This window comes from Bactrocera latifrons, unplaced genomic scaffold (assembly GCF_001853355.1).
Source record: "Bactrocera latifrons isolate USDA-ARS-PBARC rearing strain unplaced genomic scaffold, ASM185335v1 scaffold_206, whole genome shotgun sequence".
Classification (NCBI taxonomy): Eukaryota; Metazoa; Arthropoda; class Insecta; order Diptera; family Tephritidae; genus Bactrocera; species Bactrocera latifrons.
The window spans coordinates 234,969-262,155 of NW_017535586.1; the positions used below are offsets into that span (position 1 = coordinate 234,969).

At 33.2% G+C, this 27,187-nt stretch overlaps 7 protein-coding genes across 34 annotated transcripts in view; 4 read left to right on the forward strand and 3 right to left on the reverse strand.

Annotated features, from left to right (window-relative positions):
* LOC108968183 overlaps positions 1-2,162 on the reverse strand; it is a 14,456-nt gene extending 12,294 nt beyond the window's left edge. The window contains exon 1 of the mRNA XM_018932015.1: positions 2,104-2,162. The gene's annotated coding sequence lies outside the window, so the exon portion shown is untranslated. The remainder of the gene's footprint in view (positions 1-2,103) is intronic.
* Positions 1-5,047, forward strand: part of LOC108968182 (embryonic polarity protein dorsal) — an 11,942-nt gene extending 6,895 nt beyond the window's left edge. For 4 of the 5 annotated variants that reach the window (XM_018932013.1, XM_018932010.1, XM_018932011.1 and 1 more), the window contains exons 2-5: positions 1,867-1,914; positions 2,051-2,473; positions 2,536-2,921; positions 3,016-5,047. In XM_018932013.1, the coding sequence (XP_018787558.1) occupies positions 1,881-1,914; positions 2,051-2,473; positions 2,536-2,921; positions 3,016-5,025 (2,853 nt within the window). In that variant the 5' untranslated portion in view covers positions 1,867-1,880 and the 3' untranslated portion in view covers positions 5,026-5,047. Of the gene's footprint in view, positions 1-440; positions 903-1,866; positions 1,915-2,050; positions 2,474-2,535; positions 2,922-3,015 lie in introns of those variants that run through there. The other variant, XM_018932014.1, reaches the window with a different exon arrangement.
* A 142-nt stretch (positions 5,048-5,189) lies between these two features.
* LOC108968187 lies at positions 5,190-8,044 on the forward strand. 2 transcript variants are annotated; one of them, XM_018932020.1, is made up of 5 exons: positions 5,282-5,542; positions 5,911-6,070; positions 6,377-6,742; positions 6,903-6,974; positions 7,046-8,044. In XM_018932020.1, exons 3-5 carry the CDS (start codon positions 6,379-6,381, stop codon positions 7,627-7,629), a joined length of 1,020 nt encoding a protein of 339 aa, XP_018787565.1. In that variant the 5' UTR covers positions 5,282-5,542; positions 5,911-6,070; positions 6,377-6,378; the 3' UTR covers positions 7,630-8,044. The 2 variants fall into 2 exon arrangements, with proteins under 2 accessions (XP_018787564.1, XP_018787565.1); XM_018932019.1 differs by lacking the exons at positions 5,282-5,542; positions 5,911-6,070 and adding an exon at positions 5,190-5,273.
* Positions 7,762-11,993, reverse strand: LOC108968184 (putative E3 ubiquitin-protein ligase UBR7). Its single transcript, XM_018932016.1, has 2 exons — positions 10,913-11,993; positions 7,762-8,668 (listed from the first exon to the last, which is right to left on the reverse strand). Exons 1-2 carry the CDS (start codon positions 11,847-11,849, stop codon positions 8,292-8,294), a joined length of 1,314 nt encoding a protein of 437 aa, XP_018787561.1. The 5' UTR covers positions 11,850-11,993; the 3' UTR covers positions 7,762-8,291.
* LOC108968188 (radial spoke head protein 9 homolog) lies at positions 9,746-10,778 on the forward strand. Its single transcript, XM_018932021.1, has 2 exons — positions 9,746-10,138; positions 10,214-10,778. Exons 1-2 carry the CDS (start codon positions 9,764-9,766, stop codon positions 10,709-10,711), a joined length of 873 nt encoding a protein of 290 aa, XP_018787566.1. The 5' UTR covers positions 9,746-9,763; the 3' UTR covers positions 10,712-10,778.
* A 316-nt stretch (positions 11,994-12,309) lies between the features above and the next one.
* Positions 12,310-13,012, forward strand: LOC108968189 (DNA-directed RNA polymerase II subunit RPB11). The gene is made up of 4 exons (XM_018932023.1): positions 12,310-12,457; positions 12,516-12,605; positions 12,658-12,832; positions 12,896-13,012. Exons 1-4 carry the CDS (start codon positions 12,405-12,407, stop codon positions 12,929-12,931), a joined length of 354 nt encoding a protein of 117 aa, XP_018787568.1. The 5' UTR covers positions 12,310-12,404; the 3' UTR covers positions 12,932-13,012.
* Positions 13,013-14,125: 1,113 nt separating this feature from the next.
* Positions 14,126-27,187, reverse strand: part of LOC108968197 (restin homolog) — a 30,321-nt gene continuing 17,259 nt past the window's right edge. For 22 of the 23 annotated variants that reach the window (XM_018932047.1, XM_018932044.1, XM_018932046.1 and 19 more), the window contains 12 exons: positions 26,693-26,845; positions 26,426-26,632; positions 26,178-26,343; positions 25,851-26,028; positions 25,575-25,634; positions 24,108-24,218; positions 21,709-21,813; positions 21,064-21,130; positions 16,532-20,343; positions 16,074-16,204; positions 14,820-15,028; positions 14,126-14,757 (listed from right to left, as the gene is read on the reverse strand). In XM_018932047.1, the coding sequence (XP_018787592.1) occupies positions 14,714-14,757; positions 14,820-15,028; positions 16,074-16,204; positions 16,532-20,343; positions 21,064-21,130; positions 21,709-21,813; positions 24,108-24,218; positions 25,575-25,634; positions 25,851-26,028; positions 26,178-26,343; positions 26,426-26,632; positions 26,693-26,845 (5,243 nt within the window). In that variant the 3' untranslated portion in view covers positions 14,126-14,713. Of the gene's footprint in view, positions 14,758-14,819; positions 15,029-16,073; positions 16,205-16,531; positions 20,344-21,063; positions 21,131-21,708; positions 21,814-21,856; positions 22,533-24,107; positions 24,219-25,574; positions 25,635-25,850; positions 26,029-26,177; positions 26,344-26,425; positions 26,633-26,692; positions 26,846-27,187 lie in introns of those variants that run through there. The other variant, XM_018932066.1, reaches the window with a different exon arrangement.

The following is a 27,187-nucleotide window of genomic DNA, read 5'->3' on the forward strand; positions in this document are numbered from 1 at the left end:
AACATAGATACAATCTGCGCATCTGACTGTATGTATGTATGTATACTTTGTACCCAAAGATATTGCAATAGATAATTTTAATTTAAACATTGGCAATATAAACAATACATAAAACAATACATATGCCAAACTATTTTATTTCCTAGTCAATAGTATGAAACTTAAATAATGTATGTCCTTACATACATCCGTATACAGATTCAGCCATTTGTTCATTTGTTTAATTGCTGCATATAAGAAGGTGTATACATACACCTCATTCATCAGTGCAGATGTCGAAATTAATTTTTCTCTATTTTTGACGATTTAAGAAAGCCTACATGCTGTTTTTGTTAAAATTTGTTCTGGTTCATAATAATTAACATACGAAGAATTTAATTTACAAAAACATTTCAGAATTTGTGCTGCAAAATCACGGTATCGAAACAATTAAATTATTATTATTATTAGCAACTTGGCGAATGAGTACATGTGTGCGTGCGATTGTAGGTATATAAGATTCGATTATTTATTTATTATTTTCCTTACGAACATAGATGCACATATGTATGTATGCACAAAATACGTATGTAAACACTTACGTAAGTATTTCGTTAGCAAATTTATGTCTTGCAATTTCGAACCAAAAAATCATTTTCAACCGAAAATTCCTCTCCATTGCGTGAGTTTTTGTTTTAATTTTTCCATGACTATCATCTATACAAATTCAATCAATATCTATAAGTTCAACAATGTTTTGACAGCATTTTGGTTTATATACATATGCGGATTGTGTGATTGGAGAATTCGTATGTGTCCGAAAACGCCATAAATCGGTTTCAACCAGAATAACTATGTATGTATTCCGACGTTCGGTTGACCTGAAACGATTCGTTCAATTTGCCGTGGCATTGCTCCAGCAGGTAATAGTCGTTTATTTTCTGATCCACCACATGCTTTCGAAATAGAAAATACCATAGAAACAAAGCAGATATAGTCGAATCTATAAACATACTTATAGTATGTTTGCAATATACATATTTACAAATTCAAGTGGTATGATATGGTGGGCAAAAATCATCAAAGTAATAAGGTGGAAGCTTTTGTTTTTGCCCTAATGATATAAACAATGCTAAATTAAGCATTCTATGAAAGGACAGTGATTCACATCGCTACGCTTTTACAAATTTTAGAGCGTTTCCAAATGTCCATATTATATAATGTTCCTTGCAGGGAAACACGAACTATTAAATTTCAATGTTGTTATGTGAACATATGCATTTCTAATGGTCGCATATTCCACGTGTCTGAAAGATTTTAGAATATAATAAAAAAGTTAACATCTACCCAAATTACTCTAAGCTGCAGCTAAGCACTAAGTAAGGTCCAGTCTAGCATCAAAAATCAAAAAAATCGATCCTGTATGATATCATATTAGAAACTATCCATATTTTTGCCTTAGAGGAAGGTAATTCGTTAAATGTCTATTTCAGTAAGTTTAACTAAATAACAAACCTTCTTAGAAAATTACTTTAACTCACCAAGTTATGATATATATATATGAATAATATAGTGTGTGCGTGTTAACCCAATTTAATGTGTCCTGAATATATCCACAATAAGGTAAAACAGAAGTGGGGAAAATGTGTTATATTTATAGAACTGGGCTAACACGTAGGTGCAACATGTACTGATGTAAATGAAATTATTTGAAAAATTGGCGTTAACAATACAACTAGCCTTCCTTAGAGCAAATCTTCAAGACTTATATTTTAACGCAACAAATAATAAGTCATTGTAAAGCAATTAAAATTTATTTCAATCTAATTATTAATAAAATTCTATTAATTAATAAAATACTTAAAATTTCCATTGATCAAATTGCAGATAACAGCCGAATTATGGATACGAGTGAGCACGAATTGAGTGATATTAGTAAGTTTTCAAAATAAATTACTTTATGTACGTGTTTCGATAGATACACGCAATTTAATTGTTATACTCATCTAATAAAAACAGATAGGAGGATAGGAATTATTATAAATATAAAAACTCCATTGTTTGCTTTCAGTTGAGATTATATCGCCCGAATTGGATGATATTTCAACATCTTCGAAACCTTACCTTCGTGTTGTAGAACAGCCTTCGAGAAAACCGATGAGATTTCGGTACAACAGTGAAGGTCGTACAGCCGGAAATATACCTGGTGAGAATTCATTTCAGGAAACCAAAACATTTCCTACTGTCGAAGTTGTAGGCTACGAAGGAAAAGCGCGGATTCTGGTATCTTGTGTTACAAAGGATAAACCTTTTCGACAACATCCACATCAGTTGGTAGGTCAGGATTGTAAACATGGTTATTGTATAAGATATGTTGGACCCGATACCCCACTACGTGTCGAACTCAGTAATATTGGAATACGATGTGTAAAGAAAAAAGAAATTACGGAGTCTTTAGAGATGCGAAAAAGTAGGAAAATTGACCCTTTCAAGAGTAAGTGATAAATTTATACAAATATGAGACTAACTGGAATATAACAAATTCCTAATTTTTAGCTGGGTTTGATCATGTAACTGATCCGAATTCAATTGAATTGAATTCATTACGTTTGTGCTTTCAAGGCTTCATAAAGGTTGGGAACGGTTGGAAAGCGCTGAACCCAGTGGTGTCGGAACCTCTCTATGACCGAAAAGCGAAAAGTGAATTACTCATTAGTCGACTTTGTAGCTGCGCAGCCACCATTGATGGAGGAGATGAAATAATTTTGCTCTGTTCACAAGTTAATAAAGATGATGTGAAGATTCGCTTCAAAGCGATCGATAATAATCGCGAAGTTTGGCATGCATACGCCGATTTTGAACCGTCCAATGTACATAAACAGACAGCAATTGCGTTTCGTACACCACGTTATCCTCAGGCGGATTTGCCAAAAACTGCCAAGGTAAAAGTAAACGATCATACACATATGTATATGCATATATGTATATGGTGTCTTCATATATGTTTAAACAATAATTTTTTTTCCTACCTTACAGACATACATTGAGTTGGAAAGACCCAGTTTGGATAAACGGAGTGACGCTTTGGAGTTCGTGTTTCATGATCCAGGTACGCTATCCTTTGCCAGCATGCGTCGTAAACTTAAGCGAAAGCAAGAAGTGGATATATTTCAACATATATTGTCCATGGATAGTGAAACGACTGCAACAAAATACTCTTGCTCCCCTTCTGATATTGATTTCGATTTGGATGATAATGCTACATTATCAACAGAACGCACCGAGAGTACCGTTAGCAAGCAGCATAGTTTAGATACACTTAATGAAACTGAAAGTATAGCTTTAGCTCGGCGCAAAAGAGAAAGTATTACCGACGGTGACGGAGATATTGAATTTGATAGACCCAACGGTATCGAATACGACTTCGAAGCACCAACTTTGAAGTGTCAGGCTGTGGATGCAGACACTCAAACATCGACACCAATGGATGAGATACTTAAACATCCACCACTAATTGATTCGCATTCACTATCCGCAGTCGATAAAATCACTGAATGGATGCACTCTAATGAGTTCGAACGAACCGACAGCTTGACAGTTGAGAACGGTGATACAACTTCAATCAGTCCAATAACAGTATATACCAACATGGCAAGTTTATCAACTAACCACACGACCATATCAACTGCTACTGACGACGACAAAACCATTACTGATCAAATGGATCAAGTGCCCGAACTCGATGATATGGTTACAGAAACAAAATCTCGACGGGGCACATTTGACAGCCCTATGATACAGAACTTGTCGTTAGGTGGGTCACCGATATTCGACAATAAATCCATTGAAACAATGGTAGAGGTAGTCAACACAAGAGGGGAAGAGAATTTTGATGAGGTCCCAACATATAAAAATTTACAAAATACTCTAAAAAATCCATTTTCTATTGATTATTTAGACACAAAAGCGATTGGAGGAGCTATTAATGACGAACTTGACTTGGTGGTATTGAAAAATCCCCTTGCACCAAAAATACGGGTAAATGTTGCCCAAACGCCTCCATCACCATCTTCTCCTCCACTACCTTTACCACCCCGTACACCCTCTCCCGGTCCTGAACAAAGCCTTCCTCCAATTCCACCAAAACGAAAAACTTCACAAGAACTCGGTACAAGCTCATCGGTCACACACAGTTCCTTGGAACTTTCTCGCACAAGTAGTGTTTCCTCACGACAACCGTCACAAATAATCATTAAGCGAACTCCTGATCAAAGTCCAACTAAACGACAAACTACACCCACTTCATCACCAAAGAAACGTGAAGGTTTTTTCTCTCGACTTTTTTCACGACGCAAAAGTAAAACTGATATAATGAGTAACGATAAATCAATAAAAAATCAATCAACCAAAGTGAAAACACTTTCTAATAGTAGGGAACCTAGTATTGGAAACTTTTCTATCGGTGAACCGAATCGGTGCTCCCTACGCTCGATTAAGTCTGCGACGCAGCAAGTGAATTCCAAGTATTTAGATTCCCACAACAGCGTTGCTGAACGAAATGAGAACAATAGAAATGGTAAACCGATTGGTCGAAGTGTAAGTAGTATTTCTGGCAAGAGACCGGCATATTTAAATACAGACGTAGTTCACATCCCTCTAAAAGGTGAGAACGCTAAGAGTTTACCCTCTCACGAAGGTAAGGCTTTCACTTTTGGTCAGTATTTGGACCGCAGAACTCTTAGTGCTCTTCAATTAGCTGAAATACCCATTTGTGATGGGAAGATGGAACTAGTAGCTATTGCTGATAGACAAAGTATAAAAAATCTATGCGAAGGTGAATTCGGTGTCATGCTCGATCCGGAGGTAGATTTGCAAGAGGCCGAACACTTTGCACTATATACGAGTATACCACCGGAGCGTCAAATCACTGCAAAAAATTCTGATACTGAGTTGCAGGTCTGTACGTCTATAGACGACGTACAAGCCGTAACAGCTGACGATATCGTCAAACGACTGAATGAAGCAAATAGAATGCCAATTTTTTAATATTTCTGCAATATTTTTCAATCTAGGGAATTGCAATGCAAATAGTATATGCTTATACATATGTATGTATATATTTTCAAGATCTGAAAATATTCATATTTAAAACCACATAAATATTCGAGATGTCTCATATATTTCCATTATAGATCGTTATAAAAGAGAAAGAAAACGTCGGAAGATTAGTGGAGAAAGTCTCATAAATCAGATGAACAAAGATATGGGCTTAAACTTAAATTATCAAAGCATTTGTAAGTTGCATTTTATTCACACACTATTTCAATAAATATTTTGAAATATAAGTTCAAATGCCCTTTTTAAAGCATACGGCTACGCCAAAAACTATGTATTTAAAATAAACAAGCATCTAAAAATATCCATAGACATTTAACATTTGTACTCGGTGACCATCCATTATCTTCTCATCTCCCATAGCATACATATTGCGAACATGCATAAACATCTAAACACTTACAGGTGCAAATACTTATATATCAAATTCGACTCTAACTTAAATATGGTAAATATGTAATGTACATAGTATTTTATGTACTGCATTTATAATTTATAAAATAAATGTAAGTAATTATTGCCATTAAAATAAAAGATTCGGTATTCGCGACAGATATGTGTACATATGTATTTATATACTAATATGCCACAATCATCGAAGGTTTACTGTATTTAACGAATTCGGTACGTTCCAAATTATTGTTAGACAATTCGCAAAAGTTTATGCACTTATTCATTTTTTATTGACTCAATCGTGTTCGAATACTGAATAATGCACCTTATTATCAATAAAAGAATAAACTATTGAATCTAATGAATATATATTGTTTACATAAGTATGTATGTATATTTCTAAATACATATTTATTAAATCAGCTTCGGATATCACAAATGTATTGTATAGTACTATATTGGGAAAATAAAGCATATAATCATTAAAAAGTAATTGCAATGATATTCACTTCGTCATACATAATCGATGGGTAATTAGCAACATAATTGATTACGACTAAATACGTTACCGTTACATTTCGCAGTAAGTCAGTATATGTTTCCATCTATGTATGCTTGCGTGTATGTTATTAATATGCAATTTTTTCATGTGCATACACTGACTTTTATAGTAATTTTATTGTTGTACTCACACATTTATGAATCAAGCACTCTTTATTTTGCATATTACTAATTTGCAAGATCATTAATTTACAATTGTGCCCTTACTTACCTATCCACACTACTATTTTTATTTTATTAATATTTGATATTGTAAAACTTGGCAAAGAAAGAGAAAAGCATTAAAATTGTATAAGCTTTAATATAATTTCTTTACTCTTTATTCAAGCAATGAATAATACTTTCAACTTACCTGTCACCACAGTCACACATAACTACCAAATGCCACCACGATCACAGTTATCGCCAATACCATCACAAAATTGTAAAACAACACCGTCGCATTCCCCCAAGTGTACCTATACAAATCAACTAAGCACATTAATGCAGGATTCCACAATCCAGGCAGGAAATTGTCAAAGGCTTCATGACCTATTTAATGATCGAAAAAACCAAGAACTTGACTACAACACCAGAGACAACATTAACACCAAATACCAACATTATTTTGGCACTATACGTAACACTACCAGCGGCGGTTACTTTGAACGTATTAAAGAAAAAGTTGAAATGGATAACAAAAGTGATATATCTGGTAATCTCATTGCTTTGTATTGACACATTTGTAAATCAATCACTCTTTATTTTGCATTTTACTAATATCAAAAATTATTAATTTACAAATGTACATGTACATATCCCTTATTTACCTATTCACAATAAATGTATTTTTCTCTTTTTTATCTTTATTTAAGCAATGAATAATACTTTCAATTTACCTGTAATCTCAACAACACAACCACATCTAGACATCAAATATGAGCCAAGTGAGTTACACTTTAACGTTTAAAACATTTTTGAAATTACGCATAATTGTCCGTTTTTATTCTGTTTTCAGTAGGCGCTGCAATGCCAATAAAGTTTACAGCAGTTGAACAACATTTGGATCCATACAGAAGCAACTACCTAATGTCGCCACAGTCACAGTTATCGCCAATATCACCACAAAATCGTAATGCAACACCGTCGCCTATCTCACCTTCCACCAACGGTGCTTATACAGACCAACTATGCACACTAATGCAGGATAGCACAATTCAGGCAGGAAATTGCCAAACGCTTGATGCCATATTTAATTATCGGGAAAACCAAGAATTTGACTACACCACAAAAGACAACATTAACGTCGACAATAACAACGCAAATTACCAAATTACGAACGGACATTATTTTGGTACTGTACGTAGCACTACCAGTGGTGGTTGTTTTGAACGTATTAATAATACCGCTGTACCATGTACCCCTGTGACACATAATATTCAGGTTACAGAGCAACGGCTCCAAAATCCTATTTCAGATAAGGAAGAGATTGAAAGAATTATATTGGATCTCATGCAAACGCCTATAACGCATTCCCCTGCTCAACTAACTGATCCCAAGCAAAACAATTGCGAAGATAACGCAAATATCGATTTTTTTTAAATAATTACCGCAAATATAATGAGAAATTAATATTTGTTCATGGAGTAAGGTTTGAAAATCTTTCTCTGCTGTTATATAATTTAAAAGTTGGCCGGTTAGACTTAGGCATTTTTTAATGAATATATGAATATGTATGTATATGTATATTCATATATTTTTATTAATGTATATATTTCAAACAATACACTTAATTATACTTGAGACACATATTTTATTACTCGTAAGTATAGACAACACCTCTATAATTAATGTGAATATTAGGGGTTTGGCTTCCAACATGTAGATGATACCGTGAGATAATAATAAAGCAAAAGAAATGTGAATAAAATGATTTATTTGTATATATGTTTGTACAAAAATTCAACATTTTCATGATCAGAATTATAATGAATTAATGAACCTTTTTAAACAAGAATTTTATTACAAATCTCATCACTTTAATTTACTGATTAAATATAACTATTATACGATAATTTTCAACTATGAAGTAAAATGTTTGCATATTGACTAATAATGTAGAGTCCGGAATGTGATTTAAAAAAATTAAAATACTGATTCAAATATATTATTTTTGATGTTATTTGTATTATAAATTAGATATGTACCGTGCAAATTTAAGTATGTATGTGCAAGGCTTTGAAACTTGATATATTAATTCACCATTAACGACAAAGATACGGTTGACCCAGATCAGCGTTTTTTTCACTCCGCATTTCTTGGAAAAAACGATTGATATCCGCTTCGGTGACAACTTTTTTGGAAGCAGCAAATGTTTGCAAATATTCCTTTAGTTTATCTTTCATGCGGTTATACTCTGTTATAGCGTCTATTTGCTGCACTCGACCAATGGAAGCTAATGCGCGTATACCTTGTTCATATGTAGACTCAATTTCTCCACGTTTTTTACCTCGCTCTTCATAAGACGTGGCAGAATCTTCTGGATCTAACAAATACTCTACTTTTTCAGTTTTATAGAGCTCCAAACATTGACCGCATTTACATAAAGCCTCACGCCAGTCACATTTCCAAAATGTAGCTCCTGAAATCATTATAATTATACAAATTTGTACAATATTCAACTAAGTTTTTAGAAGATTGGATATAGGCTGCTCATGTTCAAAATCGTTGATTTTTCGAAATTTTCATGGACCAATTTACATGGTCTGACCCATATACAACACTGACGTTTACATTAAACAACTCTTGTAAAGCACAGAGAAATAGTGTTTACTCAGTCTACGGATTCTGTATGAATTTCAATTATATACATATCTCACGCATTGATTCGATATTTTCGGTCAAATGTCAACTATAGGTACTGGTTCCTAGGGGCTCGAACACCTTTGGTCCGATTTGGATAATTTCTGGTCATAAGGTGACATAATCTAACGGCATGATTAGTGCAAAGTTTTATCTCGTTAATTAAAATTTAAAGTTGTAGGTGTTTGTAATCCGGTTTTGGCCATTTTCGCACTGTCAGATAAAAAGCGTAGAATGTCATGTACTGAAGTTGAAATCGGTCCTGAGATATGCGATTTTACATAATGAGCAGTGCAAGCAAATTGTCCAATATTTTATTACCGGAAGTGAGCAAGTTTATGATCCGATATAAATGTGTATAAAAACAGAAATCATAATTGTTTGAATTCAATGACAACCAATTTGAACCTAATCAAGCTGGATAACCGCTACAACAACATAACATCAATTAATATCTATATTTAAGGTTCCGTTTCTACACTAACTTCTTGGTTAAGATAGATAGATAAGATGGTTATTCGGATGGATCCAAGGGCCTTAAACCGAAATTTGTCTCTCGGAAGGTTGATTAAATTTTTATACCTAATGAGTTTGTAATCACCCAAAACCACAAAAGAAACAAAGAAAAAATATTCTACTATTTAAAAAAACCTGAAAGGATTCTTACGGATTGAGTCGATTAAGTGAAAAAATCGAAAATATGCTTAGTCTAACACCTCAGCTAGCTTAAGTTAATCTTTAGCATTTTGATGAAGAAATCGGTCCAGTACCACTATTTTTAAAATCACTTTATGCAAACATTTATCTAAATATATCTAGTAAACATTATTTTTTCAGTCAATATGTATAATATAGAGAGGCTTAATATTTTTTAATGTTAATGTTATTTTCAGAGAAAAAAATGAATATTGAATATTTCATGGAAGGCCTGGAATGTCTAATGTACTGCGGACAAAAAATAACACCTGAGCAAAAGGTTTTAATCGAAAATTCGCTTATAGTACTGCAAAATGAAAATCGATTCACAGGCATGTACTTTTGGGGTCGCATTAATGCAATAACCAGAGACTATTACATATCTTTCGGCTATACCCAGGATTGCTTAAAAGACCGAAAATTCTTTTACACGCTAGATGGATATCAATGGATGATGTTGCCTTTTGTGCATAGTCCGAAAATTTTTCAAGCTACTATTTTATGTCGCGAACCTTTCATAGGCGATCCGATTCTTGTAACAACAGTAGAATTGGTAAATCTTATGTCTTTAATAAAAAAAAAATGAACAATATAGTGTTTTCAGGATCCTACATTATACTGTTTATAGGATCCTACATTTGAAGTCGATGCTAACCAAATAATCTCTGCGAATTTACCAGAGAAAGTTAAGCTAAAGGAAGAAGAGCGCCTGGCTGCCATAGTATTTATTATTACAGAGGAATGTGCAATTTGCCCACGTGGAGCCCTTTATAAGCTTACGGATGGCCGTATTATACCCAACCAGATGTTTCGTGGCCTAAACGATTTGCAAGTTGAAAATATTTCGAACTACCAAATACTTCGATTACCACGAAACGATTTAAAGCACAATTTGCTGAAGCGCGGTGATTACAACTACGCCATTGATTTCTTAGACTGTATAGCCGATGTAATACCGCTTCGTCGAGCATTCTCTTTGAACTTAATGAGAAATGAACGCTTAATAATTATGAAATCTTGTCTCTGGCCCGGCATGACATTTTTCCATAAGTTAAACTCGCGCAAACATGGTTTTCTTTATTTTGGAGACGGCAAGAAAAATTATGATCTACTCTTTATGTACTAACAATCTCTAATTTCTTGTAGCTTTAGTTTTAACAATTAATATAATGGATTTACCTACATTAACTATATTTGTAATGGGTTTCTTGTTTTGAAAATGCAACGAAATCGTCTATTTGTTTTGTTTTACGGGACAACAATAAAATAATTTAGCGTAAAATGGTGTAGGATTAATAATGATACAGAATACTATGTTGACGCTTACCTCCTACGTAACACGATTTTGCTTTTGGACGAAGGCAACTATCTTCATTAGCTGTTTTCAAAGGGGAATCCTTTTCGATCTTCCGTCGTTTAACATCAGGACCATCAGTATCTGTATTCACTTCAACATCAATAGTAGGGCTAACTTGCGATTCATCAATTTTTTCTGATAACACCGTTTCGACCGCATTCATATGCATTATATCCGAAATGCTCTTGTCTAAATCTGAACGTAATTTGTTGTCGTGATCTTCACACAACGAATTATTTTCTGATGATACCTTATACAATGGTTCGTCCGAATTATCAAGTACCAGCTCAGTATAATCTTGCAGAAAGATGTGTTTCTTCATACATTTTTCACAAACCATTTCTGCACAGATATCAGAGCTAGCTATTTTTTTTGCCGATTCAGACATATCTAAATGAATCAAATGAAACCAATCTTCGCAAACCGTGCACTGCAACATCACTTCTTCCGTGGTTCGCTCAGGGTCTGGGTATGGCCTTTGACATTTACAATATAATCCTTGGAAGTTTTGGTTATATAAGTTCTCAGAATTACACTTTTGTGGTATGGGCAATCCAACATTAAGTAAACAGCATTGTTGGGTAGACATTTTTTCCGTTGGGCAATCGCAACGAAAATTACGTTTTGTATACAATTCGACAAGTTCGTGATTTTCGTGGCAACGATAAGAACATGCTAAACAGATTCCAGCGCATTTATTCAAGTCAGTACGACCTTCAGGACAGCAAGTCAAACAAGAGTAAAGAGCCTGCCGCTTGATAGCTCCCTGAGAATATGTGCAACATTTCTCATCAGAAGCGCCTAGAACCGCATTGTATTCCTCTTCTAAATCGTGCTCCTCTTGCAAAACATCTACCATTGTAACACTAGACCCATCTAAAGAATTTTCTGTATGTTCAGAACTCATTGTAAAAACACTTTTTTTAGCTAGCTTTGTAATAAAACTTTTACACCGGTCTGCAACAAATACTTAAAAAATACAGAAAGTTGTCCAATCGATCTTCACAAATTTATAAATACATACATATATATATAATTAACACAACTTGGCGCGCACCCAGACAATCTTTTTATTTACAAGCTATCGAAAATGCTGCCAGATGTAATACCTTTACATCAATTCAAGTTAGATGAATTGTCATTAGTGGTTGAATTATGTACATCAACGTTAAAGGAAACAAATTAATGAGCAGATACAAATGAAGTAAAAGTTCTATACAAACAATACATACTAATATAATCCGTTTTCATTTATATGTACATTAAACATACAAAAATTTAGTCAGTGAAAATAGCTTTCTCAGGAAATAATTGTTGTCAGCGGAGATGGGGTGTAACATTAATCGCCAACATATCGATAAATAAGCAAAAGAAATTCTTCCTTGACAAATTTATAGTTGGTAGTTTGCATCGGGTAGCTTATTTATTATTTTATTTAGAAGAGTTATATATTTTCTACGAAATGAATGCACCACCAACGTTCGAATCGTTTTTACTGTATGAAGGTGAAAAGAAGTAAGTTGTTGATATTGAATAAGTTATCTTATAATGAGACTAAACTGTTGATTTTAAGAATCATCAAAGAGTTGGATACAAAGGTTACAAACGCGGCGATATTCACGGTTAATAAGGAGGATCACACACTTGGCAATATGATTAGAAAGTATATAGTAATGAAATTACTTCAAATAAATCGTAATATGTTTTTCTTTTAGTCAACTCTTAAAGGATCCAAATGTTCTTTTTGCTGGGTACAAAGTGCCGCATCCATTGGAGCACAAATTTGTTATAAGAATACAAACTACTTCTGATTACTCCCCGCATGAAGCATTCATGAATGCGATAACAGATTTATTAGCGGAACTTTCATTGTTTGAGGAGCGATTTAAAGTAAATTAAGAATTGTGTTCATTAATTTTTCTGATATTAATAAAGCTTGAATTTTCCATATAGGAAGCTATTAAGGAAAAAAGGGAAGGTGGCGATTAAATAATTCATTTCGAAAATATGGAGAAGAAAAAGTCAAACACAATTATTATATATGGACTTGATTAAGATAATAAAATAAAACAATAACAAAATATATGTCACTAAAATTTTTCATATATGTAATGTATTTGAAATTTTTTTAAATAACTAGCCGAAACCATCGGCTCTGCTCGCTCCTTGATGTCAAAGATATCATTAATCATGATAACAATGCAATAGCTAAATTATCAATCTACATTTTTACTGACTTCGTAAATCACTTAAAGACAACATTTTCATAAATATCCTATCACTTGAATAAATTATACGTAAAATATATAACAGTCTTTTCATAATACTGCATTGAATATCGTTACACATTACACAGGACAGAGCAGAAAAGGGCGCGTCGCACGCCCTATGTCTAATTACATGGTAATGTTTTGTTCCACATTTATGTAATTGCAAAATTGGCGTCTGAAATCCAGATAGTAGTGCATGTGGGTAACACAAACTTGATTGTTACGGCTTAAATATTGCATTGTTCTGTGCAACGCTTCAGGATTATTCGTGAGCTATTATGAAATCATCGGAAATTATGATTCAACTTTTTCTTGTGCAGTAACAACTATCAGTATTATCCCTATACATACATATGTAAACAAATATTACTGTACCCTGTCAGTAGTAGTGTGGTATTATTTAGTTTTTGCTTTTTTAGGCAAAAAATATTCAAATGATTCTTACATTAATATATGGTTTTGACTTTTAACCTTTAACAATAAAAAGTAACGTGTATCCCGAGGTTACAAACTACCTACTCACCAATTTTCAGCCAAATAGATTCGGCCGTTGAGTTATCAATATATACATGTATTACAAAATTGACAATGATTTTACAAAAAATAAAAAAAAATAAAAACACCTCCGTCAGAACCTTCTACAGGACTAAGGGAATACATGTGCAAAATGTTCACGTTACTGAAATATTATACATCATCATATCATCGCTACATGCAGATATAATGCTATAAAACCTAAAGAAAATTTTGTGAATGAAAAAAATTATCCATAAATCTCTTCACATATCTTACAATGATAATTTTTTTATTGTTCAAATGGATATAATTTGCAATACCAAATTTCTTCGGGTCACTCAATATAAAATTAGATTTCTAGCTTTCCCATGAATAAGTTAATTAAAACGCTTAAAAATATACCGCATATTTATCTAGATCGAAATGATATAATTTAATTATTTGTTAACAAATTAATTTACAACAAGTAAATTTGATTGTACAAATGCAATTTTTTCCCTATCTACATATTTCAATCGCACATTTAAATAACGTAAATCGCAACATAATCGGCGATTAACAACAAAATATATTTTGTATTTTGTTACATGTTGCGTGTGAAATTGCAAATAACAAAATAGTATTACGAAGCTATTTTACAGTAATAGTAATAACACAAAGAGTGTTTTTATTTCTTCAGTTCTTTGCAAATTTAAAATTTGTATTAGTTAAAGAATTTATAAAATTATATTAGAATCAACAAATATAAATTTTAGCTATACTTCTTTACAAGTGCTTGTACGACCAAGTGAAATAAGAGAATTATGTACATACATATGTATACGCAAATGAGTAGCAAACAATAAGGTTTAGTCCTCAACTATTTATCACAAGCGCATAATATTTAAAAATATATATGTATGCATATTGAAAAAGTCGAAAAGTTCAATATTATTAGCTAGTAGGTAAACAGATAATACATTTGTATATAGTAAATAAAGTTTTGCTACCACTCGTCCTCAGCGCATTCACCCGTTAAGTGACCGAAAACTAAAAAAGAGAATAATATAATTAATCCTATCGTAACCTCATAAAATTTGGCAAACTATTACCTTCACAGGTTTCACAGTATTTTCGTGGTTCTGGTAATTTCCGGACCTTTCTTTCTGTCGCTTCGGTTAACGGTGGAGGTGAGTAGTCTCGATCATCGGATGCTTGAAGAGGGCAGTCTTCGGTTTCGTGTTTGTCAAATTCATCGCAAATATCACAGAAAACACGAGGAGCTGGTTTCCGCTTAGCGATTAATTCAAAAGCTTTTGGTCTAAAAAGATCAAACATTTTTACATTTATATTAAAGTAACACCGCAACATAGAAACTTCTCCAATAATAAAATTTCTCGAATATTTCATATGCGTTCTATATAACATCACTTATGGTATAATATCTACTATAGACAGTGGGGAGCACAAATGAGTACAAGTTTGTACTTCGTGTATTTATATTTGCATAACAATAGATTTAGCAAAGAAATGAAGAAAAATGTATACTTTTAGTTCACGTTCAATTCTCAACAAAATTGTTAATAATACAGAAAATAAAATATCAAATTCTAAGAAAAAAATAAATAAAACTGGAATAACTCACATGTACTCAATTATGCGTCAGTTACGATTTCAACAAAAAATATTGCATTTTTCACGACTTAAATTTCACCTGGTAAGAACTTTTTAATAAATTTAAAAGTTATTACATTATTTTCATAGCTATTCAAAATAATGAAGAGGTTATCACCACTCATTGATTGGAGTATTATAGACATCAAAAGAGCAGGTCTTTATCGCGAATAATATCTACAGAGCTAAAATATGCTATCAAAAAATCATAAACGTTCAGAAAAGGCGACCTATTGTTCCCATAGTTCAAGTCAGGGGCTACAATAAAATTATGACGGATGCAGATGCACATCTCATCATAAATCATATGAAAAGAAATAAGCACTTGATACCAAATAACGCACGCATTTATAGAAATAAAAAAATTAAGTGTTAGTAAATGTAATGACGGAGGAGCGCTCCGTGACAGATAAGTAGCCAGAAAGTAGCGAAATTGGACAGCAGATGACTGGAAACTTCTAATCCGGTCATTCGAATCATAATTGAATCGATATCAATCAGATGTCAAACAATATAGTGTCACCAAATGCAGGAATGACAAAGCACTCCCAATGAATTTATACAGAATTTGGTGAAAACTCTGTCAAACCTTGTACAAAATGTTTTGTGCTATAAATAGTTATGTATCAATAATAGAAATTATTGGTGTTTTAAAAAATTGTGTAGAGTAAACATTTTCGTATTCTACTTACTGAGTAAAGTCCGTGGGTAACGCTTCCAGTGCTTCGATCTTAGCCTTTAAAGAGTCATTTTTCTTTTGCATGTCCGCAATTATAGAATTCAGGAAGTTGATTTGTGCTAAGTTGCCTTCTGGTTCTTCACCCTAGAATAATTTACTTAACTTTTATGCATACTGAGTGTACAATAAGAATGGGGCAACTAAATATCGTCCATTTAATAAAAGACTGACGTTAGTCAAAATGACGTTTTTAAATAATGCAGAATTAACTGTACTTTCATTTGTACATACTTTCATTTATACATATGTACATATATTAGTCATAAAGAAATTATTTAGAAAAGCATAGTAAAATTATAGAAAGAATTTGATTGACAATTATAAATACATTTTCTTTTTAGGTTTTATTTATGGCAGTCTTTTATTAAATTAAACACACATATTTATGTATGTAAGAATTTGTTTGCTAACCTCTTTTGGCACATCAGCAGTTGCTGAATTATTTGGTTTCAATACTTTCAATGCTTGCAATTCATTGATGCGACTTTGTGCAGCAACCATTTCACGAGTTTTTTCTAAATCAAGAATCTCAAATTTTCGTTGTATTTTAACGTTATCACTATTTAATCTTTCTTGAAATTCCATGTTGCGCAAATTTTCTTCTTCTAACTCTTTAACTCGTTCTTGCAGCTGGTGTAGCGCTTCGTTCTTAGCCGCGCTTCCATTATCCATTTCGTTAACTACTTGTTTATATTCGTCGAGTTGACTTTGTAAGGCTGCTTGTTGTTCTAATAAATATTTTTTTTCAAAAACTAGTTTTTCTAATTCCGTATTTGCAGTACTCAGTTCAGAGATTTTTGTGGACTGATCTAATAATGTGCTCTGTAATCCTACTAAAGCCGTTTGTGATGCTTCAAATTTAATCGAGATACTCGACACTTCACTTTCTTTTTCCTTTATAATTGCCGATTTTTGTTCAATATGAGCTTGCGCATCAATTAATTTCTGCTTCAAGTCGACAAGCTTATCACCAAGTTTTTCCATATTTTGATCAGATTCCATTTCAAAAAGTTCGAATATATGGGCTGTTTCACATTTTTCTTGTTCTAAGGACTGCAGTGCATGCGACATCTCCGCATTGGTTGCTGAAATATTTGTGTTGACTGTTTGCACTGTGTCCACCATTTTCCTCAATTCCTCTATCTTATTTTTGTCCTCTTCTGCCATTTTCGTTCTAAATTGGGCTTCAGTGTTTGCAACATCTAATGCACTTTTCAATGATTCAATTTGATTTTGGAACTCCTTGGCATCGCTTGACTCTGCTTTTTTTAACTGTTCGATTTCACTACGACTTTTTCTCAGTTCATCTTCGATTGATTTTAGTTCTGATTGCAGACTCTCTATTGTCTTATGTAGTTCCAACTTTTCTAACTCTAAAGTGCTAAGTGAATTTGAACCATCCAATTTGGTCTGACGTAATACCTCCCGTACCTCTTCACCCTCGTTGCACAAATTAATGATTTTTTTACTTAGTTCATCCTCCTTTGCTTTAAAATCTAGTTGAGATTTTAGTAATTCATCTTGTAGAAGTTTTATTTGTTGTTGTAGACTGGAAATAGCTTCATCTAACTTGGCCTTACTCTGCTCTGCATCCTTTAGCTGCGCTTGGAAATTTTCGATAATTTTTTTCTGCTCGGTCGATTCTTTCTCCTTCAAGATATCTAACTGACATGTTGACTGTGCTTGTATTTCAAATTTCAATAACTCAAACTCTTCTGCTTGTTTGTCTTTTGATTTTATAGCTTCTTGCAATTCACTTCTTAACAGATCCGTTTCACGAAGTTTAGCTTCAAGTCGCTGTTCTAGCTCCTGCAATTGATTGCTAAGTTGCAAGCGATCAGCAGTTGATTTGTCTGTTAAGTCCTGCATAGTTTTCTGGTTTTGAGTAAGCTCCTCAGTCAATTTTGTTACAAGTGCATCAGAAGTGGTTGACGTGTTCCGCAAGGTTGCCAAATCTCTTTGAAGATTCTGATTTTCATTATCTATTCTCGTATATTTCGCAGAAAGTGCTTCAAATTTGCGTGATAACTCGCTTAATTCTAGCTCCTGTTTACCATATTTTTCTTGTTCCAGCTTAAGAATTTCTACGCGCTTGATATTCTCCTCGGTAGCACTTTTCATTTCCTGCGTAAGCATCTCTACTTGGCTACACAATATATCTAGGCGTTGTTGACTGGCCTCCAACTGCCCTTCAAGACTAACGCGCTCCATGTTAGTTTTATCCAATAGTTCATCGTAAGCCTTTTGTTTTAGTGTCACCATTTGTGACATTTTCAAAAGTTCAGTGTTTGAATCTGTAGACGATGTACGGAGTGTATTCAAATCATTTTCAAGTGTTTTATTCTGCTCAACCATAGATTCATATTTGCTTCGCAAAATCTCCTGCTGACGTTTTTCGTCGCTGAGTGTCAGCTCGAGTTTAATACTCTTTTCCTCAAGAACAGTCAATTGATCTTTTTTTTTTGATAACTCGTTGCGTGTTTGCTCAGTGATTGCGCGCTCCTCTTCCAAATATTTGGAAACATTTGTAAATTTCTGAATAATCTCTTCTATCTGACTTTCTAACTTCAACCGTTCATCATTATTTCTTTCTTCAGTTTCTAGTAAATTCTTCTGATGCATAGCGAGTTTATCTTTAAGTTTACTAATCTCGTCCTCAAGTTGACAAATAATTGAACGGGAAGAATTAAGTTCACTTTCAAGAGTCCCATTTTGAGTTTTCAGACTCTCACATTTTGTATTGAGGCTATCTAGCTTGCGCGTTAAATTTCCAATTTCAAGTTGTTGCTGCGCACACTGCTCACCTTGCGTTTTATTTGCGATGTTTAAATCAGAACATTTGATTAAAGTTAGCGCTAGCTCTTGCTTTTGTTTATTTAAGTCATTATTTGCAGTGTCAAGCGCACTCATGGTCGTATTAAGACACTCTATTTTCTCTGCTATTACACGATCGTGATACGCGCATGCCTCCGTCTGAGACTTTAAAGCATTTTCTTTAGTTCTTAAATCTTCCAGAAAGGTTTGCTCCTTTAACTTAAATTCTTCGATCTTTGAATTCAATTCTTGTTCGGTCATCGAAGAATTCGATTCAAGTTGCTTTAAGCCTTGTTTTAATTGACCAACCTCGATGTTAAGAGCCTCAATCTTTTTCATTTTCTCATCTAGACATTCCTGTAATTTTCGTTGATCACTTTCGCGACTTTCGGTCAGAGTTGTATTCGATTTTTTTAATTCTTCAAGAATTTCTGTATACTCTTGTTGCTGATCTTTTAAAAGCTTTCGAAGTTCTGCTTCTGTAACGGCGGCAATAATTTTCAATTCTTGTTCTTTTCTAAGCTCTGCATTTAGACGATCATTTTCTACTGCAGCATCATTTATTTTTTTATTCATATCTTCTATGACGATATCCAATTGTGTAATCGCATCTAGATTCTCCTGATCTGCACTTGTTGCAGCCGACAACTGCTCTTCCAAGGTTTTCTGCGATTCAGTTAATTTTTTCAGGTCTTCATTGGCTGTTCTAAGCTCTATCTCTACGGAGTCTTTAGTATTTCGCAAACTTATTATCTCATTTTTCAATTTCTCGATTTCTTGCAAATTTTCAGACATTTGCCTTTTCTCCTGCAAAAGTTTGTCTTGCTGTACTTTAACCAGTTCCTCTAGTGTCACATTCTCCGCTTTTTGCATGCTTAATTCCGATTTCAACTTCACTAACTGCTCATTAACATCCTGCAATTGTGATTCACGATTTTTGCATTCTGTTTGTAAAATCTCATATTCATCTTGGTTATTAGAGCGTTCTATCTCTACCGTAGATAGAGCATTTTTCTGAGCAGTAAGTTCAGAGCGCAATGTGTTTAATAGCATATCCTTCTCCTCCAGTTTAAGAGCAAAATCGGTTTGCAACTGCTGACGCTCCTTCTCTGCTTCTTCTTTAAGCAGATCCAATTCATGACCCAGATTCTGAATGCCACATGCTGATAATGAGAATTTTTCAAGACTCTCATCTTTGTGCAGCAGCTCTTTTTGCAATCCTTCATTTTCCTTTTGAAGATATACTATATTTTCCTGCAATCTTTTTTGCTCATCTTCAGCGTTAACGAGCCGAGCTTCGTATTCCTCTTTTTGTTGTTGCAACTGTAATATAATTTTGGCATTCTCGGCAATGGATGTTTTAGTCGGCGCATTAATGGCAGTAGAGGTATCTTTAGCGGAGCCTGTTTCTGTAGGTGATGTAAAATAATAAATTTACGTAATATAATAATTGGCATACATATGGAGTGTTATTCTTCTTATATCGATATGGTTGTAGTGTTCAACAGTAAATTTTTACTTTTACACATCTGTATGTATTAGGGTTTCGGTATTACACAAGTTGATTTTTTTTTGCTGACGTCCATTTACAATGTATACCATGTCGTATGAGCAACACAAAATTTACAAGGCGCTTTTAGTTATGAAATCTCAGTACATTTGATGTATGACTTTAACTGCGAATAACTTAATAATAGAATATTTTTATGGAAAAACCAAGCAGAGAAATGCTTGTGCTCTTCTCTACAAGAGAGTTTTCAAAGTTGTAGGTTTATTTGCTTAAGCAAATTTACTTCATCAATAAAGGAAAAGTAATATGATTTAAGCACGGTTTAAATTGAAAGAGCTTGTTTACGTTTTTTAAGAGAGAAAAACTGGAATTTTAGGTCAACAATAAAAGATCATCTTTAGAAATAACGGAAACCGTAATCTACATGTATATAAAACGTATGCTAATTAATAGTTAAATTATTTGTATAATTTAATATTCTTCCGCCAAGCTTAGGCAGGAGGTATTGAACAGGTATGTAATATTGTATTCTTGTGATAAATATTCAAGGATACTTTCAAATGGCCTTTCAGAGAAATTAGTCTAATACCCTGTTGTTTTTAAATTAAAGTTCGCTTACCTGTAGAAAGATCTGTTAATTTTTTCTCCAATTCCTGAATTTTTTCCCTATATAAATGAGATTGCACCTAAAACACAAAAGGTGGACTTTGAGTTGCAGTTGTTATTTATTCAATTTAGAAAATTAATTCCAAAAGTTCAAAGGCATTGATTAAAATAATGCATATTTCGTTCGGAATTTAGTTGTGTTGTTTTAGAAACGGCTGTGATTTACGATAAATTCGACGGAACTTTAAAATTTTTTTGAAAAAAATTATATGCAGTAAGGTTTAATCGTGTACAGTGGAGAGCATTTTTATATTTGCATAAAGAAATTATTACTTATTAATTTATACAAAACGTATGTTTTGAGCTTACATAAAATCCCTTATGACATTTAAATTTAAGCGATCTCCTCTGAAAGTCTTTGTGATGGATCATATAGCAGATCCTTCATTTTTTGTGATATGGGTAGTAAGGACTAAGAGCCATTGAACAAGTCTAAAATTCAGAAGGGCATACCGAAAAACAATTAGCGCCACAATTAAATATGTTATATGTATTGGATTTGTCTTTTACTTATTGCACCATCTATTTAACAGTGACCATATTAATGCTTGTGAACTTTTAATATTCATTTCCCAATTAGCTAATATGACTTTCTTACATCGTTACCACAGTACGTAGCTTCATCGATAGAAAATTGCAAATCTTCCGATTTTTTACGTTCATCATCCAACGAGCGCTCCAATTGCATTATTCGGGACTTCAGCTAATGTTCAAATAGGAGATAAAAGGAAAATAAAACAGTTGAAAAGGGCTACAGCAACTTTAATTTTATTAAAAACTTGAATTTTACAAAAGAAAATATACATATATGTGTGTATCATCACATGACTATTAAGAATAATCCATATTAGCAGCAAATATATTGCATATACATATATTTCTAGTTATACCTCCAAAGGTGCGGTTGATTTTATTAAATACAATAAAGTAGCATAATAGTAAAAATCGTAAATTGAGTAAGCAATAAAATTCGCTCAATAAGTCCATATGTACATATGTATGTATGTATGCATATTTATCACATGGCTACTCTTGCAGCTTGCAGCTAGTTTTACTTTCAATTATAGTTAACTTTGATGATCGTATATAATTCCTGATTTATAATGCAGCACCGTAATGATATAGATCCGTTATATTGATGTTACATTTTGGTGTTTTTAGTCAGAATTCCATATACACATGTATTTCTCAGATAATTTGAGCACCGTTTACGTCTACTTATAAATATATGTATGTATATAAGGTATAAGCCATCAATAACCGGGAATCCTATTTGATGCCGAGCGGTGTAAGGATACTGTGTAGAATGCAATGCCGTTCGTGATTGCCATACCAGCCTCGAAATTCACGACGAAGTTCAGCCAGACGAAAACCTCGACGAGTGATGAGTCGTACCCAACGGTCTGAACGATTGAGTTTATCCTATATTAAATATTGTGATAAAAATTTGATTGATATTGATGTATTTTTAAAACTACATACGGACATATTTTAATCTAAAAAATCTTAATACAATGGCTTATTTTCATATACATACATATACCTTTGCCTTCACCCACTATTAACACGCATATATAGTGCGTAAAAAACCGTTCTAATTTGAAATATTTGTAAACCTTTCAATAAATTCGATAACTACTATTCAGATACTTATAATATATTCCCACCTACAAATATGCGTGCAGGTATGTGCAAACATATATTTTGGAAGCACGTTATGTTTTTTTACTAATTCAATTACATGCACACACACGCATTCATACATATGTACATACACCCATTCCCTGCTCCCTTTTGTAGCCGAAAGCAGTATTTTTCGTACTTAGCAATTAATGAAACAAACTGCAGTCTTTTCAATATGCAAATTACATTACATTATTTATTTAAAATTAACATATAATCAAATATAGCAGTAACGAGAACAATAAAAGAAAATATCAACAAATCATTGTCCCATATGAAAAATGCATTATTGTCTTTGCAACTTTTGCATAGAAAGTTTATTAAAAGATTATAATATGTAAGTTTTCAAATGTGCGAAACTTATAAATATAAAAAAGACAAGTAATGTCAAATTCAGTTATTAGGTGTGAATTGAATTCGTACGATTGAAGTGAAATAAGTACATTTGTGAACTTACAATTGATAGTTTTTTATAGTAGCTGTTTGTTTTAATATTTGAAAAACACTTTAACAGTAAAGAGCAAAATATAATTTCATTCGAATTTTTTCGGAATACCTAGAAACTGCTCGGTCGTCTCACCCGAAAATTTGGATGATCCGATCCGAAATTCCATATGAAATGTTTGTGAGTTTTCTTGCATGCTATTAAATTTATAAAACCAAATAGAAAAAGCATAAATTAAGTAACAAAATAGCAGTTTAAAACCAAGAACAGAAATATGTCTTAAGAGATAAAAAAAGTAGTTGACGTATCTACTGTATTTGAATGATCTGTATATTCAAGTACTTAATGACAAAAAGGAGTAAGTAGAGTTCAACGGAAAACAAATCAGTAAATATAATCGCATCTATATTTGAATGCCTAACAATCGGAATGTTAGCAGTTTAATGTGAAGAAATGTGCCTTTGTAGGTGTGTATGTATTTATGTATGTATTATATAAGACCTCATCTTATACAAATATTTGCATGTATGTGCTTATGTGTACGAAACCAGAATTATCCGAAATATCGAGAGCAACCATACACATTCCTATAATTATTTTGCAATTAGCATTTAGAATGCATATAATTTATTTGTATCCCAAAACCACACTCTTTTCGTTGGTGGTGTAGGGGAACGTGAGTACGTCCACTGTTGCACCAATGAGGAACGCTTCTTCGCAGGCGAAGAGGACGGCGATTGGGAACCGCGTGATGAATGCGACGACGGTCGTGGCGGAATAGTGGGCAACTGTTGCCGTGTCAAACGAAAAGGTCGTTTCTTATCGGCGTACACGACCGGCGCATAAAGCGCGTCTTCGTAGATAATTACCTCGTTTATATTCTTCTGGTATTGTAGCGCCTGATTCTGGCAGTCCTCTCGATCCAACTCTCGCTCGATCATTAACTGCTCAATGTGCTTCTGCTTCTCGTGTAGTAAATCCTAGCCGTGTCCATATTAAAAGGAAAAAAATGTAAAGAAAATTATGCAATTTATTCACCTTAATCAAAGCCATTTAGACTTAAACGTGCCATTTAGACTAAATCACTTTGTCACATGCAACTATGGAAATTTACTTGTGTCCGCAATTATGTGCATAAGAATGCATATAGATACATAGGGGGAAATGCACTAATAATGGTATGTACGTATATAAGTATGTAAAGGGATTTGTAGTTAAAACTTACAAAAAATTAAAAGCACAAATTTCACATACATATGTACATTTCTTTATATACAAGTGCTTTAATAAAATAATAAAAAAGCGGTGTTTCTGTCTGTATATGTTCGGACCTGCTTATTTGATTCTTATGATTGTTGAAAGTTACCAGGTCAATTACCTTTGTATTATTAGTATATATAGCTGTACATAAGTATGCAGATACATAGACTTGCAATAATATTGCACTTATGTATGTACCAAGCGTATACAACCAGAAAATCTATAGCGATTTAATATATCATTAAATTACTTAATAGTATACATAAGTACATACATGTGTAAAAGCAAATTTTAGTAGTAGTTTAACCTTCTACCTATGAACATATGTATGCACATACGAGTATATAGTTGGGTAATAGTGACAATTACATGTAATGCACGTAGTCGAATTTAATGATAGCAAACCAAATGTTTAGCTTTATTTACGAAAAATCAAAATTCGATTTTTACAAAACAAGGATCCAGGAAAAAATAATAATAACGTGCATAGAAAAACTAAGTGATTGATTTATTTGATTTAAAAAGACAAAATAATAACAAACAAAAAAGCAAAATACATATACATACCTATACATTGAATACATATACACGTGTACATTTCATTCATTGTTAGCACTTAGAAAAACTTAAAATTATATTTTAGTAACAACACATAAGCAATAAGAAAAAATAAAAAAGGTAAAGCGAAAAATCCTCGGATTGGAGGAAATTACAGGTGTTTAGTTAGTGCAATTATCGATATTCATTTAGTATTCACACAATGAAATTGTATTTACCCACTGGTAAATTGCGTAATATTAAAGATAAATAATTTTAATCATACAGTACATACATATGTATGGGCAGAACTCTTAAATGAGAATTTTTTTTATAATTACAGAAAACTCATTTGTGCGAATACTCTGGAATGTGTACGTACATATGTACATAATCATATATAATACATACATATATACGCATATATAATTTTTGGGGTCTCTGTCCCATAGAAATATTTGGACTAATGGTCAAGCATGTACATTTATAATTCTTCCCAGCTTTCATGATCCATATATGTAAGATGTAATATAGCATACCTGCATGGAATATTGCGATTTGGGCGCGGCAACAACCGGCTTGATTGACAAAGATTTACGCTGTATGAGAAAATAATTTAATTTCGTTTCTGTTAATTGATTCGATTAGTTTGGTTAATTGTCTTATGGTTATAAGTTATGAAGAGAAATATTAAAAAAATATTTCTTTAAATTTAAGAGAAATTTGAATTGAATTAACATCAGCCAGATAGAACTCGGTTTTAATGTTTGGTTCATAAACGCCAACAGAAGTTCATCATAACGTCTTATTTATACCTGAGCATTCATGCGCAAGCGAGATGTATTTGTTGTTGCGATGCTGTTTATAGTACCAATTGAGTTGAGAGATTCTCGAGAGCCTGTTCTGGATAGACGAGACTTTTTGGATGACGGCGAAAGTGATACTTTGGCAATCGGCACGAAAACGCCATACTTTGGCTTACATTCGAAATACCTGCGTAATTAGGGTATAAATACATATATATTTTGTTTCAGAACGTCAGACAATTTTTAATTGTTAATTAAAGTAAATATTTTCAAGAAAAATCTATGATTATGGAAAAAATACTAATATTATTAAGCAATACCTTGTTTAAAACTTACTTTATACCATCAACGGAGCCATCATTTTTACCAGAAGGCTCGTCTAATTCCACACCACACCAATTGCCTGAAGCGAACTGCGTTTCACCCAAATAACGCAATATACCTGGACGACTACCGAAGCCAGACGACACAATAATGCGATCGCCAACTGCCAAGCCATTTTCTTGGTTATGAAATGCAATAAAAAATTATAATTAAATAAAAATGTTAAAATGAATCTTCAATGCCAGAGAATGTACACATACTTCCCGGGCTGCGTAAAAATGAACTGCGTATGCTGGCAGTTGGTGACACCGTACGTGAACGTTCTGGAGACATTTTTGCAAGTGGCGAGGTCGGCGTATTTGCCCCAGAAAGTGGTGCCAACGTGAGACGTGTTAAGCGCGAGAAAATACCGCGCCTTGGTTCGCATTGGAAATAACGTTTGCCAGCGACGCACCCGTCGTTTTTACCTTAAATAAGTATACGCAGTGTGTCACTGAAATGATTCTTCTCGTCCGATGAATACTTACCATTCGGTTCATCCAATACAATCCCAGCCCAATCCCCGGGGGCAAAATGAGTCTCGCCAATGTAAGCAATTTGTCCGGGGCGAATACCGCCTACCCATACTTTCTGACCAATTATAAACTGTTCTGTATCTTGTGTTAGAACGGCACCATGATCTGAAGAAGAAAAAGTGGACTAATTCAAGTACAATTGAACAACTAACGAAATACACAAACGTCTTGCATTTTGGCCATTTACTTGCAAATAACAACTAAATATGTATGTGAATTCTAATAATTGTTACATACACAACATTTTACCAGATTTACAAAAACAACTTTAAATTTTATGTTCTCCAAGTATTTGTAGTGGCTCGCTATACATACATACATACATATATACTACATATATGTATATGAGAAAGTTTTAGAAAATTCCCCTCTTAAGTGAGATGAGAACGGTAAAACTTGTTTGACCACAGTAATCTCATCAGTGATAAAATGATCGACAGTTGTTGC